The 15,397-nt window shown below is 34.2% G+C and overlaps 1 protein-coding gene and 1 long non-coding RNA gene across 3 annotated transcripts in view; one reads left to right on the top strand and one right to left on the bottom strand.

The window, feature by feature from the left end:
- LOC111045598 (helicase SEN1) overlaps nt 1-3,469 on the top strand; it is a 67,088-nt gene extending 63,619 nt beyond the window's left edge. For both annotated transcript variants that reach the window (XM_039428062.1, XM_039428061.1), the window contains exons 10-11: nt 2,609-2,702; nt 3,282-3,469. In XM_039428062.1, the coding sequence (XP_039283996.1) occupies nt 2,609-2,702; nt 3,282-3,454 (267 nt within the window). In that variant the 3' untranslated portion in view covers nt 3,455-3,469. The remainder of the gene's footprint in view (nt 1-2,608; nt 2,703-3,281) is intronic.
- LOC120351306 overlaps nt 1-15,397 on the bottom strand; it is a 198,948-nt gene that overhangs the window by 177,316 nt on the left and 6,235 nt on the right. The window lies entirely within an intron of this gene.

Genomic DNA, 15,397 nt, shown 5'->3' with positions numbered 1-15,397 from the left:
TTGTGGATTACCCTATACCATACCATACCCTATGGCGCTACAGCCCTCTGTGGACCTTGGCCTCCGCCACGATTCTCCTCCATCTCGGTCGATCCTGAGTTTCTCCAGTTTCTCACTCCCATCACTCTAAGGTCCTCCTCCACACCATCTATCCATCTCTTTCTTGGACGACCTCTCCTTCTAGGTCCATCTATTTTTCCATTCAGTGTCGCTCTTGGAAGCCTCTCATTATCCATTCTCCACACATGGCCAAGCCATCTTATTCTCTGGGCCTTGACAAATTTAACAATATTCTCACCCTGCAGTGCTTCCTCCACCTCTGCATTGCTCCTTCTCCTCCATGTATCCGCTGCTACCCTTACCGCACCAAAAATTTTCCTCACAATTCCTCTCTCAAATACCCTCAATGCCTCTTCGTCTTTCTTAGTCATTGTCCATGACTCAGAACCATAGCATACAATAGGTCTGATCAGAGTTTTGTAAAGCCTCATTTTACTATTTTTACCTAATACTTTTGATGTCATTAGTCTCTTATTTATATAGTATGCTCTGTTCCCACTCATAATACGTTTCTGAATTTCATCTGTCATATTGTTTCCAGCATTGAGGATAGTGCCAAGGTACTTGAACTCATTCACCCCTTCAAATACTCTCTCTCCCACCTCCAAGTCAATTGTTCTTCTTCTAGCGTTCACTGCGGACATTCTCATATATTTTGTTTTTCCATCATTGACTTGCAACCCCATTTTTTGTGCCTCACTTTCTAAGCTGGAAAAGCATTCCCTTATGCAGTTAGCATTTCGCGCCATTAAAACCACGTCATCTGCATATGCTCCTACCTGACTCATTCTAAAATATATATTTCCACCCAGGTTCAGGTTCTGTATAGCATGATGCAAGGCAAGGTTGAATAATACCGCCGCTAGCGCATCGCCTTGCTTTACTCCATCTGCTCTTCCTTCCTCCAATTGCTATCCTTGCCATAGATCCTTCCAGACTCATCTTCACCAGTCGCACAAGCTTTTTAGGAATGCCAAATGATTCAAGCGCATTGACAAGCTGTCCTCTATTTATTGAATCAAATGCCTGTTTGAAGTCCACAAACAGCAGATGTACATCCCTGTTATACTCTATTCATCGTTCTAACGCTTGTCGCATGGTAAATATTTGATCAGAGGTTCCCCTCCCTTTTCTGAATCCGTTCTGATATTCACCTATTATTTCCTCTGCATATATTGAAATTCTGTCCATTAATATGATTGAGAATATCTTGTAGGCCAGATTCAGTAGGGTTATGGCTCTATAGTTGCAGCACTCCTTGTTTCCTTTCTTATATATGGGGACAATGATTCCAACATTCCAATCACCTGGCATCACTTTCTCTTTCCAGACTTGGCAAATCAGTTCATGCAGCTCCCTGCTCAGCCCTTCTCCACCATGTTTTATCAGCTCAGCTATTATCTGGTCATTTCCTGGAGCTCTTTTGTAATTGAGTCGTCCAATAGCACGCTTTACTTCATCATGAGTAGGTTCTTCCACATTGATTTCCGGTCCAAGAAAGGTTCTATTTTCTTCATCCTCATTTCTCTGTTGTTCATTCAGTGCAATCTCAAAATATTCCGCCCATCTATCCAACACCTTATCTTCCTCTGTCAAAGCATTTCCATCCCTGTCATTGCAAGTATTCAATCTTGGCTGGTAACTTTTGGTCATGCTTCTCACTTCCTTGTAGAAGGCTCTGTCATCTCTCTTCTCTTGCAAGGCTTCTATGTTCCCCAGCTGTCTTTTTAATGATTCTCTTTTCTTTCGTCTACATGTTTTGCTGGCTTCTCGTCGGCTGTCCCTATAATTTTCATAGTTCTGTCTTGTCCTTCTCTGTAGCATTCTTTGTCTGTCTTCATTTCTTCTTTCAATCCTCCTTCGGCACTCCTCATCATACCACTCTCCATTTCTCGTTTTAGACTCTTCACCAATTGTTTCTTTAGCAGCTTCCACTATCGCCCTTTCCATGCCCCTCCAGTGATCTTCCACAGAATGTCTCCAAGTACCCTGATCAAGCTTTTCCTCCAGCCTCTGTCTGTACCTCTCACTTTCCTGAGTAATCTGTACCTCTCACTTTCCTGAGTAACCTTCAATTTTGCAGAATTCCATCGGATTCAACTAATCTTGTGGATTAATACAATTAATTCTGAACAAGATTCCTCAGAAATTATGAAATCAAGTATAGTTGGGTATAGTGGGGGTACTAACGAAAATAGAAAACCATGTCCTTCAGCCTAAATACAATTTTTTCATAATTATAACTTTTGAGGCCCTCCTAACTGATCAAATCAATATTTTTGATCATACAATGGTTATGTTCTATCAGAATCACCCGTTAGATGGTGGTCTTAATTTCAGCATTTCCTAGTGGGGAGGCGCTTAAAAGGACACCTCAAGGAACAAAATTTCAAACACTCATAACTTTTGACACAATGATCGGATCTTCTTGTGCCACAGCTCATTCTTCTCAGCTCGTCAGGGCGGTTCAAAATCATGTATCATAAGTTTAGCAAACTCCTCTCAATGCTCAAATTATAAGCTAATCCTATGTTGTTTTCTTTTTCAGAAGTTGAACTCAGCTCAGGAACAAGCTGTGGCTCATGCGACCAAACTATGTATGGGCTCCAAGCCTAACATAGGCCTTATTCATGGGCCTCCAGGTCTGTCAATAATTTACGTCTTTTGTTTATCATGAATGTAGCCAAATAGGATTATGTCTTTAGGTTTTCACTTTCATAAAATTTTCAGTCCAAAATATTTTATTTGCTTTAAATTTTTAAATAGCATAGGATCCGTAGTGTAACGTGATGGTAAAACATAATACTATTTTATTCGACGATTTGGCATTGGTTTGGCATATTCAGGTTTCTTAAGAAAACAAAAGAGATCCGGTTTAGTCCTGTCAAAAATTAATCTTAAAAATCATATATTACAATTTATATGTTAACTTCCTATTTTTTATTTTAATTTGTGCCTGGTTTTCTACCTATATGGGTTTTTTGCTCTGACCACCAGCGGGGGTCACATTAGTTTTTGTTTAGAATAATGACCACCAGAAACATATGTCTTTCAAACCAGCAAAAATGATTAATTCTCCAACAATAAGCATCCTCAATGTCATAGTAATATTCAAGAATATTGTTACTCATGAAATCAAACATCTTAAATGTTAAACTCCGTTTATAAATTGAATATACGGAATTCTATTGAAAATCTGAATGATCTTGTTTTCATTGCAGGCACTGGAAAGTCGCATGTGATCATCAATCTGATCCAGACTTTGATATCTGAAAGTATCCATAAGTTCAACAAACATCCACGAATATTGCTTTGTGCTCCCACGAATGCTGCAATTGATCAGCTGGTGCTAAAGTTGAAGGATATACGATCGAAACTACCAGGTAAGACCTAGTTAGACTAGAGATATTCATCCATTCCGAATACGTCATGATGAAGCTTTTTAATTTTCATAGAATTTTATTAATAATATTTTAGCTGACTATAACATATTGATTACACAGTTAATATGCAATCAAATGCATTGCACTGTTAATGTTCTTGCATGTTAATGTTTTTTTTGCAATTACATTGCACAGTAAGGCACTACTCACACTTACACGACTCAAGTCACTAAGAGACTCCAGTCTCTTCGCGACGCAGCATGTATTTTCAAATGGTAACACTCACTCAGACCAGTCGATTATAGTCTCTGCAACATTACGACTGAGAGACTGAGTCGATCTAAAGAACACTCGACGTGTTGGCAGAGAAGCGACTTGAGTTTGTAGGCCTTGCATTGTTAACCCTTCTACTACCAACGTTTTTCACTTACACGAAATACAAAGTGGGGTAACTGGGTTACCCCAACAAGATTGCTGTTTTATATAATTATTCTATATTTTCTCTTATTAATTCATAGATCAAATGCACTACAAAAGCTAATAAAAAATTGATATCTTTTGTTGAAGAATATGTTTTCAATCAAAAACTGACAGGAAAACAAAATTGAGCATTCTATCATATTGTTGTAGGTGAAATATTGTCAAATAATTAAATTATGGTTATAGAGAAGCAAATTTTCTTAATTTAGATTTTAAGTGATAATTTTGAATCAGGTTTGGTAAAATAATAAAAATTCAACATTAAATTGATATGTATTCCGATGATGGATGAAATATACCAAACAATTTTATGACATGGAATACCAAGTGGGGTAATAGAGTTACCCCCAGGATAAATCTGCTAATAATTTCAAAAATAAAAGGAATGAAAAGATTTTATGAGATAAAATAGCTAAAGTGATATGTTTTTAACAAGTACTCAAAGTTTCAATGGAATACATCAACATTATCTACAACAAAATAGACAAAATGTGGGGTTGGGGTAGTCCAATTACCCCGCTTGGTAGTAGAAGGGTTAATGAAGTGAGGTTAGGATTTGTAGTTTAATAGCGTGAAGGATAATGGTTGTAGAGGTTAATAGTTGAAGCACGGAGTAAAGATCCTAGAGAAACTTATAATTTCTTGTTTTTTCTTTTTTGAACGTTGTACGCTACCTAGGATAGGTTGAGTAGTTCGAGAAAGAGCAAAATATTGAATGAAAACCTTTCATTCTAGCAATACTACACTTTAAACAGCGAATATCTCGAGAATTGTTGGAAATATCACATAACTCCACAGAACAGAAATTGTAGAGAATTTATCAAGCTTCATGTCGTCACTTCAAGTTCGTCATGTCGGTTGAACGCATTTTTCTCAATATTTAAGCGTGTAAGCAAAAAATTAAAAAATGCAACTTCTAAACCACCCTCATCCCTTTAATCAAATCAAATCATTCTTTATTGTTGCAAAACATTACAATAATGTTAAAAACAAACGTCATATAAGTTAATAGAAAGTCAGTTTTACAAAAGTCCAGAATTATACAAAAGAAATGAAGACCATCAAATTCCTAATAGCCTAGCTAGTCAAAACAGTCTTAAAATATAAGATAACATTCAAGAACATCAGATTTGTCAATAGTGATAACAATCTCAAGCAAGTACCTCATTGAATTATGAAAAATGTTTCATTGAAACTCATTCATCAACAGAATACAAACATTTATTTATTAATTTTTCTCTTATCACGCTCTTAAATTTATTCGTAGGCAGCAATTTAAAATTATCCTGAGTAGAGTTATATAATTTTACAGACATAAAGTGATAATTTTTTTGAGATTTTGTGTGAGTGTACTGCTCAGTTCTAAGTTTGTGTTTATTTCTTGTGTTAAAATTTTGAAAATTACTGTTTATATTATACTTTTCCAAATTACTATGCACATAGCAAACAACATATAAAACATACAATGAGGGTAGTGAGGGCAACATTTTTAAATTTATAAAGAGAGGTTTACAATGTGTATTAAATGGAACATTGCTGATTATCCTTAAAATCTTTTTTTGTAGAATAAAAATAGATTTCGCTTTCACACTATTCCCCCAAAAAATAACACCATAAGTGAGGAGACTTTGAAAATGAGCAAAATATACATGAAGCAGTATGGATGTACGCACTGTTACACTAAGTCTACGAATCATGTAGGAAACTTACAGAATTATGTAGGAAGCTTACAGAATTGCCTTTCTCCGAATTGTCAATTATCCCATTAACCACATTTATAACAGGAAGGTGAGTACTTAAACCAGGACGAAAACCGAACTGTTTGTCTGTAAAAATTCCATTGTTCTCAAAATATTCAGACATTTGTTCATGCATAATCATCTCATATGCCTGGAGAAGATAGGTACAATAGATATAGGTCTAAAATTATTAATATCCTTTTTTGAACCTTTTTTGTGCATGGGTAAAACCTTAACATTTTTCAGATCTTTTGGTAATTATAAATTCATTAAACAAATGAGCCAATACCTCGCAAATATTTACAGCAGCTAGTTTCAAAATCATTGAGTTTAATCCATAAATATCTAAACACATACTATTATTTAACTTTAAAATCACATCATACATTTTCTCTACTGTTACAGGCCTGAAAGTAAAACTTAAACTAGGTTGCTCTAGTCTACTCAAATAAAAAGTGGTATCATTGACACTTTTAGGAATATTCATGCTGATTTGGGAAACGTGATCAACAAAGAAGTTATTAAAATCTTCAGAAGACATGTCATTACTAAATATATTTGCACCACGATTATACTATTAGACTATTTACAATTTTCCACATGGATTTACTTTTGTTCAGAGAGCTACTAATTATATTATTGTAATAATTGATCCTAGTACTCTTTGTTTCTCTTCTATATGTCTTTCTAAATTGCTTGTAAGCATTAAGAATTTCAGGCATTTCAAAAGTCTTATATAGATTATACAGTTGAACACAATGATCCTTCAATTTTCCTAAATTATTGGTATACCACTTATTAAATTTATTTTGTTTGTATTTCCTAGTTTTCAGCTGAAAAGCAGAGTTCACAACTGACATGAAAATTTCGAAATTTTTTTTAAATCTGAGATGCACATTGTTTAGGCTATAAACCTCAATCCAATTTATTGAATTGAGCAAGCTATGAAAGATTGTTATACTAAGATTTTTTACTAATGTAAACTTAGAACTATTGACAGCAGAAACCTGATTACAAGTAATCCTGGCCCGGGGCCCTATCTATTCAATTAAACTCCAATAACAGAGCGTCGTGATCGCAAAAAAGAGTATGTACAATTTCAGATGACCATCTACTGCTGTGGATGTCAGTAAATATATTATCTATACACGATCCAATGCAAGTTCCATCTAGACCAGGTCTTGTAACATCCATTATGGTGATACTTAAGCCAAAGCAGTCAAGTAAATTAATCAAATCTGCTTTGAAGCAGTCGTTACCTATAAGATTTACATTGAAATCACCACAGATCACTAGACTATTCCTACTATTAAAGACTACACTCAACACACTATACAAACAATTTAAAAAACCTCTAAATAAATCAACATTCCTATTATATGGCCTGTAGACTGACAGAATAGTAATATTTCCCTTAATTAATTGAATAGCTGCAACTTCACAAACCATCTCAATTGACATCCTTCACTTGAACAAGTTCCCTGTATTCTAAATTTTCACTGACAAATAGGCTATAGCTGCACCACCTCTACCTTGATTCGTCCTATAATAAATAGAAGCATTTTTGTAACCCGGCAAGTTAAAGAAGCTGAGCTCCATTTCCTTCAACCAGTGCTCCGCTATTGCAAGAACTTTAACATCTTGTTTATCACATAATATTGATAAATAATAAACTTTTTCGCATAACCCCTGAATATTCCAAAAGAAGCAATTTAGTTTGTTTATACTTGTAACATTTCTACCGCCGCTTTGAGAACTATTGTTACAATGATTGATATTATCAGAATCATTACTTCTTATGTTGTTATTTGTATTTCTAAAAAATCAAGGGATTGAAGAGAGGCTGAAAGTGGTGGCGCATCAACCTCCTTAGACTGTGTTTTCCCAGTTACTGTATTATCAGGAGTAGGGTGGAAAGAAGAGTTTACTTCTTAATTTATTACTCCCATTCACAATAGATCTCTTTATCCACATTGTCAATTTTTTCGCCAGTTGTCTTTTTCCTTTTCGATTGAGATGGAGACCATGTCTCGTGAAATGAGATCGCTGAAAGAAGTCGTTGACATCCAAGTAGCTAATCTGTAGATCCCCCTCATAGCTGCTCACCATTCTAGACAAGTAAGAGTTAGAATACATTATGCCTTGATTGAGATCGGGGTCATCGTACCGATGGGGCACACTGCACACCATGATGCTTGTTTTCAGCTTGAGTTGAACAAGAGTACCTATTCCTTGAGGAAGGGTCAACTGATGCGGTTTATTTCTATGACAGTCATAAGTACCACCAAAAATAACAACATAATAGTCCTCAGAGAAAACCCTGACAAAATCAAGTCCATCGTGAATAATGTGCTTAAGTTTAGCTCCTGGCTTGGAGTACACAAAAACGTCAGAGTCGTCATATAAATGCTCAAACCCTTCACATAGTCGCTTACCCTGGCAGTATCTGATAAAATTATAATTCTGCTTTTCTTCTTCTTATTCGAGTTATTCAACACACCCCTTTTCGAGAAACGAGTATTGGGTGACGCGGGTCTATGAACATGCGCCTTAACTAGCACTCTGTTCGATGCAGACTTATTCGGAGACGACACATCATCAGAGAGAACAGCAAATCTATTATCCACTTCTATTGCACTTTGGTTCGTCTCAACCACATTGGTTCTAGATTTGATAGTGCATTTCGGCGTAATGAAATCGTCCCTCCTGGAGCCCACCTCGCCCACTCCAGTGTAATCACTCAGATATCCATTGTTATCATCAACTTGAATAATTCTTATAATTTCATCTTTACTTTTTAATTCCTCCTTTAAACGATTTTTAGTTACATGAAGCTCTTCTAAGCGAGTCTTAAAAACACGTAATTCCTCCTCAGCTTTCTGTTCATTAAATAAGTCTTCGAGAGTTTCCTTTCTTCTGCTTTTTTCGAGTTCCAGCAGTTTGACCAGCTCGTTATTTTCTTTCAACATTACTGCCCTATCATTCTCAAATTCATGGTTGTAGGAAATAGTAGAGTCCAATTTATTTAAAACGTGAACGATGTCCGGAATTAGATCAACAATAGCATCGTTAGTAAATTTATCTGCAATACTAGACAGAGTTCCTCTGATATTCACGGCTAAGTCTGTAACCAACTTATTACAAAGCTCACTGTTAATATTGTTGAATTCTGACTCCGCATCTCTGATCAAACACTCCTGTCTACGGCGTTTTGTCATAGGCTTATTCATTTTGAGTTCAAAATCCAGCGCCAAAAAAAACAGAGGAAAAATAGACAGGAATTAGAAGTGCCCAGAGAGCTGTCAAGGCAGGACAAAGAGAGAGGGTAGCTCATGGAGAAAAGGAATTGGAGTGAGAATTGGGACATAAGAAATTTAGCGCCTGCGTAATTCGAATTTAGCGCCAAGTAAAACGTCCAATACCAAGCGAGAAAAGATAACACAGAAGAACGAAGATCACTCTACCTCTGTTATCTCTGTAGATAAACGCTCAGTGGGTCAGGGTCACAAACCGTTCATTCATTCACACAGTTAGAGTTGTTGTACTGTTGCCATGATAACAGTGTCCGAGCACAGCTGATCTAGTTTCCCGCTCAAAACACTTGAATCGAAACACGAACAGTACGTAGGCAACAGTTGAGAAATTCACAAACAACAGTCAACAAACGTGTCTTGAGTTGATGAGATAAAAGAAAGCAGAGATACTCACTGTTCAAAACCACTCAAAAGTTTGTAGTTTAAATTAATATTAGAAATATATAATTAGATAAGGAAATAAAGTTAACTAATGAAATAGAAAACTACATAGATTACTCACCGTCAGCTAGAAATCAATTGAATATTATAAATATATTTCATATGAATATAAGAAGTATTTCCAAAAATTTTGACGAACTGGTAGTATTTTTGAATGATTTAAAATTTGATTTTGATATAATTATCTTGACTGAGACGTGGATATGTGAAGAATCTCTATTTGAATATAAAATAAAGGGTTATAGAACATTTAACAAATGCTCCAGGTTAAATAAGTGTGATGGCATTTGTATATTTGTTAAGGAGGAGGTCATGTTTGAGATTTATTCAATAGATATACAAGAGGCTAACTCGTTGAGTTTGCATGTAGAGATAGGCAATATCAAATTACTGATAATTGCAGTTTATTGCTCCCCTAGTGGTAATGTTGCTACATTCCTAGACAGTATTGAGAATAGCCTCCAATCAATTCAAGATAAGAATAATTGTGTCTTTGTTGGAGATATGAACATTGACTTGAATGCAAATAACAATATAACAAGTGAATATATTCATATACTAAATAAAAATGGTTTTGAATCCTTTATTAATTCTTTCACGAGAGTAACAGAAACTACACAAACTTGTATTGATCATATTTTTCTCAAGACTAATAATAATGATATAAATGAACAATCTTTTGGTAATGTATTAAAAACATCAATTACAGATCACTTTTCGACTACTTTACACATCCATCTATCAAATAACAGACAGGCGAAACAAAAAAGTAGCTTTCCTATAATTGACTATGCACTACTGACTAAACGCATCGAAGACGAGGACTGGGGGTTCTTGTACTCTAATGATGACGTCGGTATTGATTCATTGACGGAATTGTTTGTGGAGAGACTTGGGTGTCATATAGAGAATTCTACAAAGATGAAATCTATTTCACATAAAAACGAGCCTTAAAGCCTTGGATTACACCGGGTCTTATCAAGTCAATAAATGTAAGGGATTCAATGAAATTAAAACTAATTAAACAGTCATATAACACTTTATTAAAAAACAAGTTTAAAGATTATAGAAATAAGTTGAATTAATTGATCAATATCACTAAAACAAATTATTATAAAAATAAATTAGAGAAACACAAAAACAATAGTAATAAGTTATGGAATGTTATGAGGGAAATTATTGGTAAAAATGCTGACAAAGGAAATAATATCAAAATTGACCCCAATAAATTAAACAATTTTTTTGCAAATGTAGGTAGAGAATATGCTAGTAAAATTCCGGCTATAAATGTAGATTGTGATGAAATTTACAACAACCACTTCCCATTAATAAACGAACATTTTACCCTGAATCCTGTTACGAGTGATGAGATTAAATGTATTATAAAAAATTTGAAGAATTCAGCAAGCCCCGGAATAGACCATATCAATGATATTACAATAAAGAAAATTTCTATTTGGATTGCAGAACCTTTATGTTTCATCATTAATAAATGCTTTGAGGCTGGTAAATTCCCGATTTGCTTCAAGACAGCCAGAGTTAAACCGCTTTTCAAGTCAGGTAACGTTGATCTTCCGGAGAATTATAGACCCATAAGTTTAATCAGTAATCTAGCAAAAATAATGGAGAAAGCAATCAAAACTAGATTGATGGGTTTTATAAACAATCACAACATAATTCATAAGGATCAATATGGCTTCCGAAGTAACAAAAATACTGAGGATGCTCTGGCCGCCTTTATAAATGAAGTTTCTGAAGCCATGTCTTCCAATAACAACAAATGCCTAGCTATAATGATTGACCTGGCAAAAGCCTATGATACCATACCCCACAATAAATTACTAAAAAAATTGGAGAGATACGGGATTAGAGGACTCCACCTTGAATTATTTAAGAATTATTTAAGTGATCGGACACAATTAATATCTGATAACAGTTACAAATCAAATACTACAAAACTTAACGACTTTGGATTACCACAAGGTACCGTCTTGTCCCCGATTTTATTTTTACTCTATATCAACGACATCTAAACTAAATATTGATAGTTCGAAAATAATTTCCTTTGCTGACGATACGGCTGTAATAGTTAAGGACCGCTCATGGTTAGAGACGTACTCGAGAGCAGAAAGAGTAATATCCATTGTTAAACAATGGCTTGATATTAATACATTGAGTATAAATACATCAAAAACTAAATATATTACATTTTCTCCTACAATAGTTGGTCAACCAAATGATGCTATGAATTTAAAAATACATACAAATTGTGATTTTGAGAAATGGAAGGATTGTGCATGCCCTCAACTAAAAAATGAAAAATCTATAAAGTATCTGGGCATCATGGTTGATTGTAACCTTAAGTGGGAGCCTCATATAGAATATATTTGTAAACGCTTAAAATTTATTTCCTTTATCTTTTATAAAGTCCGTAAAATATTAGACATTAAAATACTTAGGGTCCTTTACTTTGCCTATGTTCAATCGGTGCTGCAATATGGGTTAGTGGTATGGGGAGGAGCGTATGATGTTTTCATGAATAAAATTTTTACATTTCAAAAAATAATAATAAAAGCAATTCTTAATAAGCCAAGGGCTTTTTCTAGTAGTGAAACATTTGCCGAATTTAAAGTGATGACAGTACGTCAAATTTATATAAAGAAACTTCTCTATTATGCATGGATGAGGAAGGAGGAATTTACAGTGAATAATAACGTTTCTATGTATAACCTGAGAGTTACATCTCATAACATTTATAATATTAACTATTCAGATTTGACAATAGTGCGAAGACAATTGGGGTATCTTAGCTCAAAAATAATAAATATCATGCCAAATGCATTGTCAGAATATCTTTCTAATAGGGGTAGACAGAGGATGGAACAGAAAAATAAATGGGTGATACAAAAATTTTTCTTCGACATCAGTCAAATATTATAATTACTAGTAATTTATTGTTAACTTCGATTTTTTGTAGCTTTGATTATTAGGAAATAAATTTTTATATTGTCTAAAAAGCTGATACTCTCACTCAGCGGTCAGGGTTTTGCCCTTGCTGGGTGGTGCCATGTAATTTTAATTTATTTGTAAAATAGCATAATATATTATTATAATCTAAAATATTTCTTTTGTAAGCTTTTTATTTTGTATTTTGTTTTTATGGGCAATAAAGATGTTAAAAAAAAAATCACGAATCAGAACTCTACAGTCACAAATCAGGTAATTCACACCAATAAAATAATTTCACAGATTCACCAACTCACAAAATACCTCTTACGATTAACGAATACTAGAAATTCAAGTTAATAAAACTGTTGAAAGCAAATTAAATACGGAACAAGATTAAACAGTTTTTATTTTACTAGGCAGTTTTTAACACAAGGGGTAGGGATGAGGATTTTTCACCTTCTAACTGGTCCCAACAAAGCTGCAAAGTCCAAAATTGTGTTCAAAACATTTCTCCAAATTCCTTTGTCAATTGGTCTATTGTTGTAAAACTGAAGATTTAGAACTGAACCCTCAAAGTGGGGACTTTTGATATGTTAACATCCTTACTATCCTAAACAGAAATGCGGGGTAGAAAGTTGTCTTCCAAACTTTTCCCTTTATAACCCTTTCTTGACTGGACTATAAAGCTGCTTTGCTTGCACAAATAATGAACGGACTATAGTCATTTTGCCAGATTATTGTCGCCTGCCACACCACAAATTCAACTTTGATGGCGTTTCATAGTCTTTGTATATGTTGACTGAACATAGTTCTAACATGTTTGCTGTTCACATCTACAGTATAATTTGAAACAGTGAAGAGGTGATTTCCAATTAATTCTGTCCAAAAAAATACTATTTGTTTTCATAAAATTAGTAGAATTGATGGTGATGTTGTGAAATCTCTCCTTAATAAGAAAACAAAGATATTGCTGTACCATCAGCTGTACTGATTCAGTACTGATCAGTACTGATGTAGCTGATGATGCGTTGGTAAACGCATGGAACTGTTTTACAGTTTTTAATAAATTTTTAGTGAAATTTGACAATATCTTTGTTTTCTTACTATTGGTTTTCCGTTGTGTTTCCAAAAAATAGCATAGGTTTTTTTATAGGTCTTTGAAGAACATCAGAATGAACTGGAGAAACATTTTTTCCACATGTGCTTTGAATGGTTGGAACTTCCTGTCAATGTGTGAACACTCCCATCAAGACCAATGCTATTCTTTTTCTGTCCGATCGGGCAGAACCATTCTAAAGCACCCCTTCAAGTAATGAAAACTCGTCATTTTGATTTCTCTACCTCTCAAGATTTAACTTATTAAAATTTATTCCAATTATCAGCACTACCCTTTTTCATCAGTTTCTCTCACATTACAAAAAATATTTCGAGTTCAACATCACTATTTTACGTCAGCATTGGTTTATTTGGTTGTCATAGAATAAATATTGTAATGTGAAATTTTCAGTTTTAATATTATCATCAAACTTTTGTACTTGTTTTCTTTTCAATGTGAATTTGTGTTATAAAATACCTTTAGTTTTCTTAATTTTTAACTTTATAAAATGAAAACTCAGGAAGTGAAAGTGTAATTTTTTAGTGATAAAACTTGAAGAACCCAATATAAAACCTATAAAATTGAGTGCAAATAGGAAATGACATTGGCTAATACGGCAAGGCAAAAAATTCAAGAGGATCTCTCTGCTGATAAAAGCCATATGAATAAATAAATTGATAGTTCTTGAATATAAAAATTTTTATTATTGTAAAATTTTAAGCAGTACCGTAATTCATTTTCCTATCAGTTGCACAGTGCACAAAAACACTAAATCTGTAGAGTAAAACAGCACTAACTATCATAATACGGCTTATTCTTGTGTGGTAGAGATGATGAATTTGTTCTCATCAATATACTGTAATATTTACAATTAGTGACTTTGGCCACGTTTTTTTTTATCTGTTTTTTCGCTCATGATTACCATATTACTGAGGTTGAGTCTTGAGTCTCAAATTTGCATCATCTCTCACATAGATGTGAAAAATGATTAAGACATTTTTCTATTAAACTGAATAAAGTTTCCATCGATTAGTTGTTGAATCTCCAAAGACGTGAGAAAGAGCTAATATTCATTAAATCATTTCTATTAAATGTTGGGAGAAGTTTCTTTTTTCTAACATTAAATTAGTGTTGAGATTGATGGACTTTTTCCAAATTCTTTTCCCCATCTACTTGGTTGTCATAATGCTATGATTTAGAGAGAACAGGATCTTCGCCAACGAGAGTGTCTTTGTAAATTCACTCTTATGATTCTGTGCAACGTGACTTCAGCTATGGCTTTAAAATTCCTCCTAACAAACTCGATTAGAGCCATAATTTCACTACCTACTTCTTTATGGAGTTTACAAAAATAACTGAACTCAGAAATTGGCATTAACGTATGAGCAGACCTCCGTGAAATGTCGAAAGAGTAAGGCAGTCCATTTTTGTTTTCACCTCGGCATTTGGCTCGTAAACATGCACGCGCTCTGGGATTATCTAATACAACTCGTATGAATTACCCTAGAAACAAGCGATTTCAGCAAGAAACAGTCAAAACACAGCACAAGGATCAATTAACTCATCACAACCATATTTTATCTCTCAAAGGCCATCTCACTAGGTCGACCGGACCATCGGCACGAAATTTGGCTCCATTCAATTTTTTGAAAGGGTTTTTTTGACTAAATGTATTTGTAGATAGACGACGGACTCAGGTTTATATAATAACAACATTTTCGACGTCTTTGCTAGCATTTTTAATGTTATGCTGCTAGGAGCGGACAAACCCGTCAAAAACAACTCAAATCAGTAAATAATAAATGGAGGCCTCCATTATGTAAGTCATTTTCCAGACTGTATCAAACAGAAATTTGTATATAGTGTTCTCAATTGAAAATATAAAGAAAAATATTTGATGAACTTCTGGTTTTATTGACCTTCCTTAAAATAAGT

The sequence above is a fragment of the Nilaparvata lugens genome, chromosome 5 (genome assembly GCF_014356525.2).
Source record: "Nilaparvata lugens isolate BPH chromosome 5, ASM1435652v1, whole genome shotgun sequence".
Classification (NCBI taxonomy): Eukaryota; Metazoa; Arthropoda; class Insecta; order Hemiptera; family Delphacidae; genus Nilaparvata; species Nilaparvata lugens.
The sequence above is the reverse complement of the archived record's forward strand: the minus strand, read 5'-3'. Positions and strand labels throughout refer to the sequence as shown.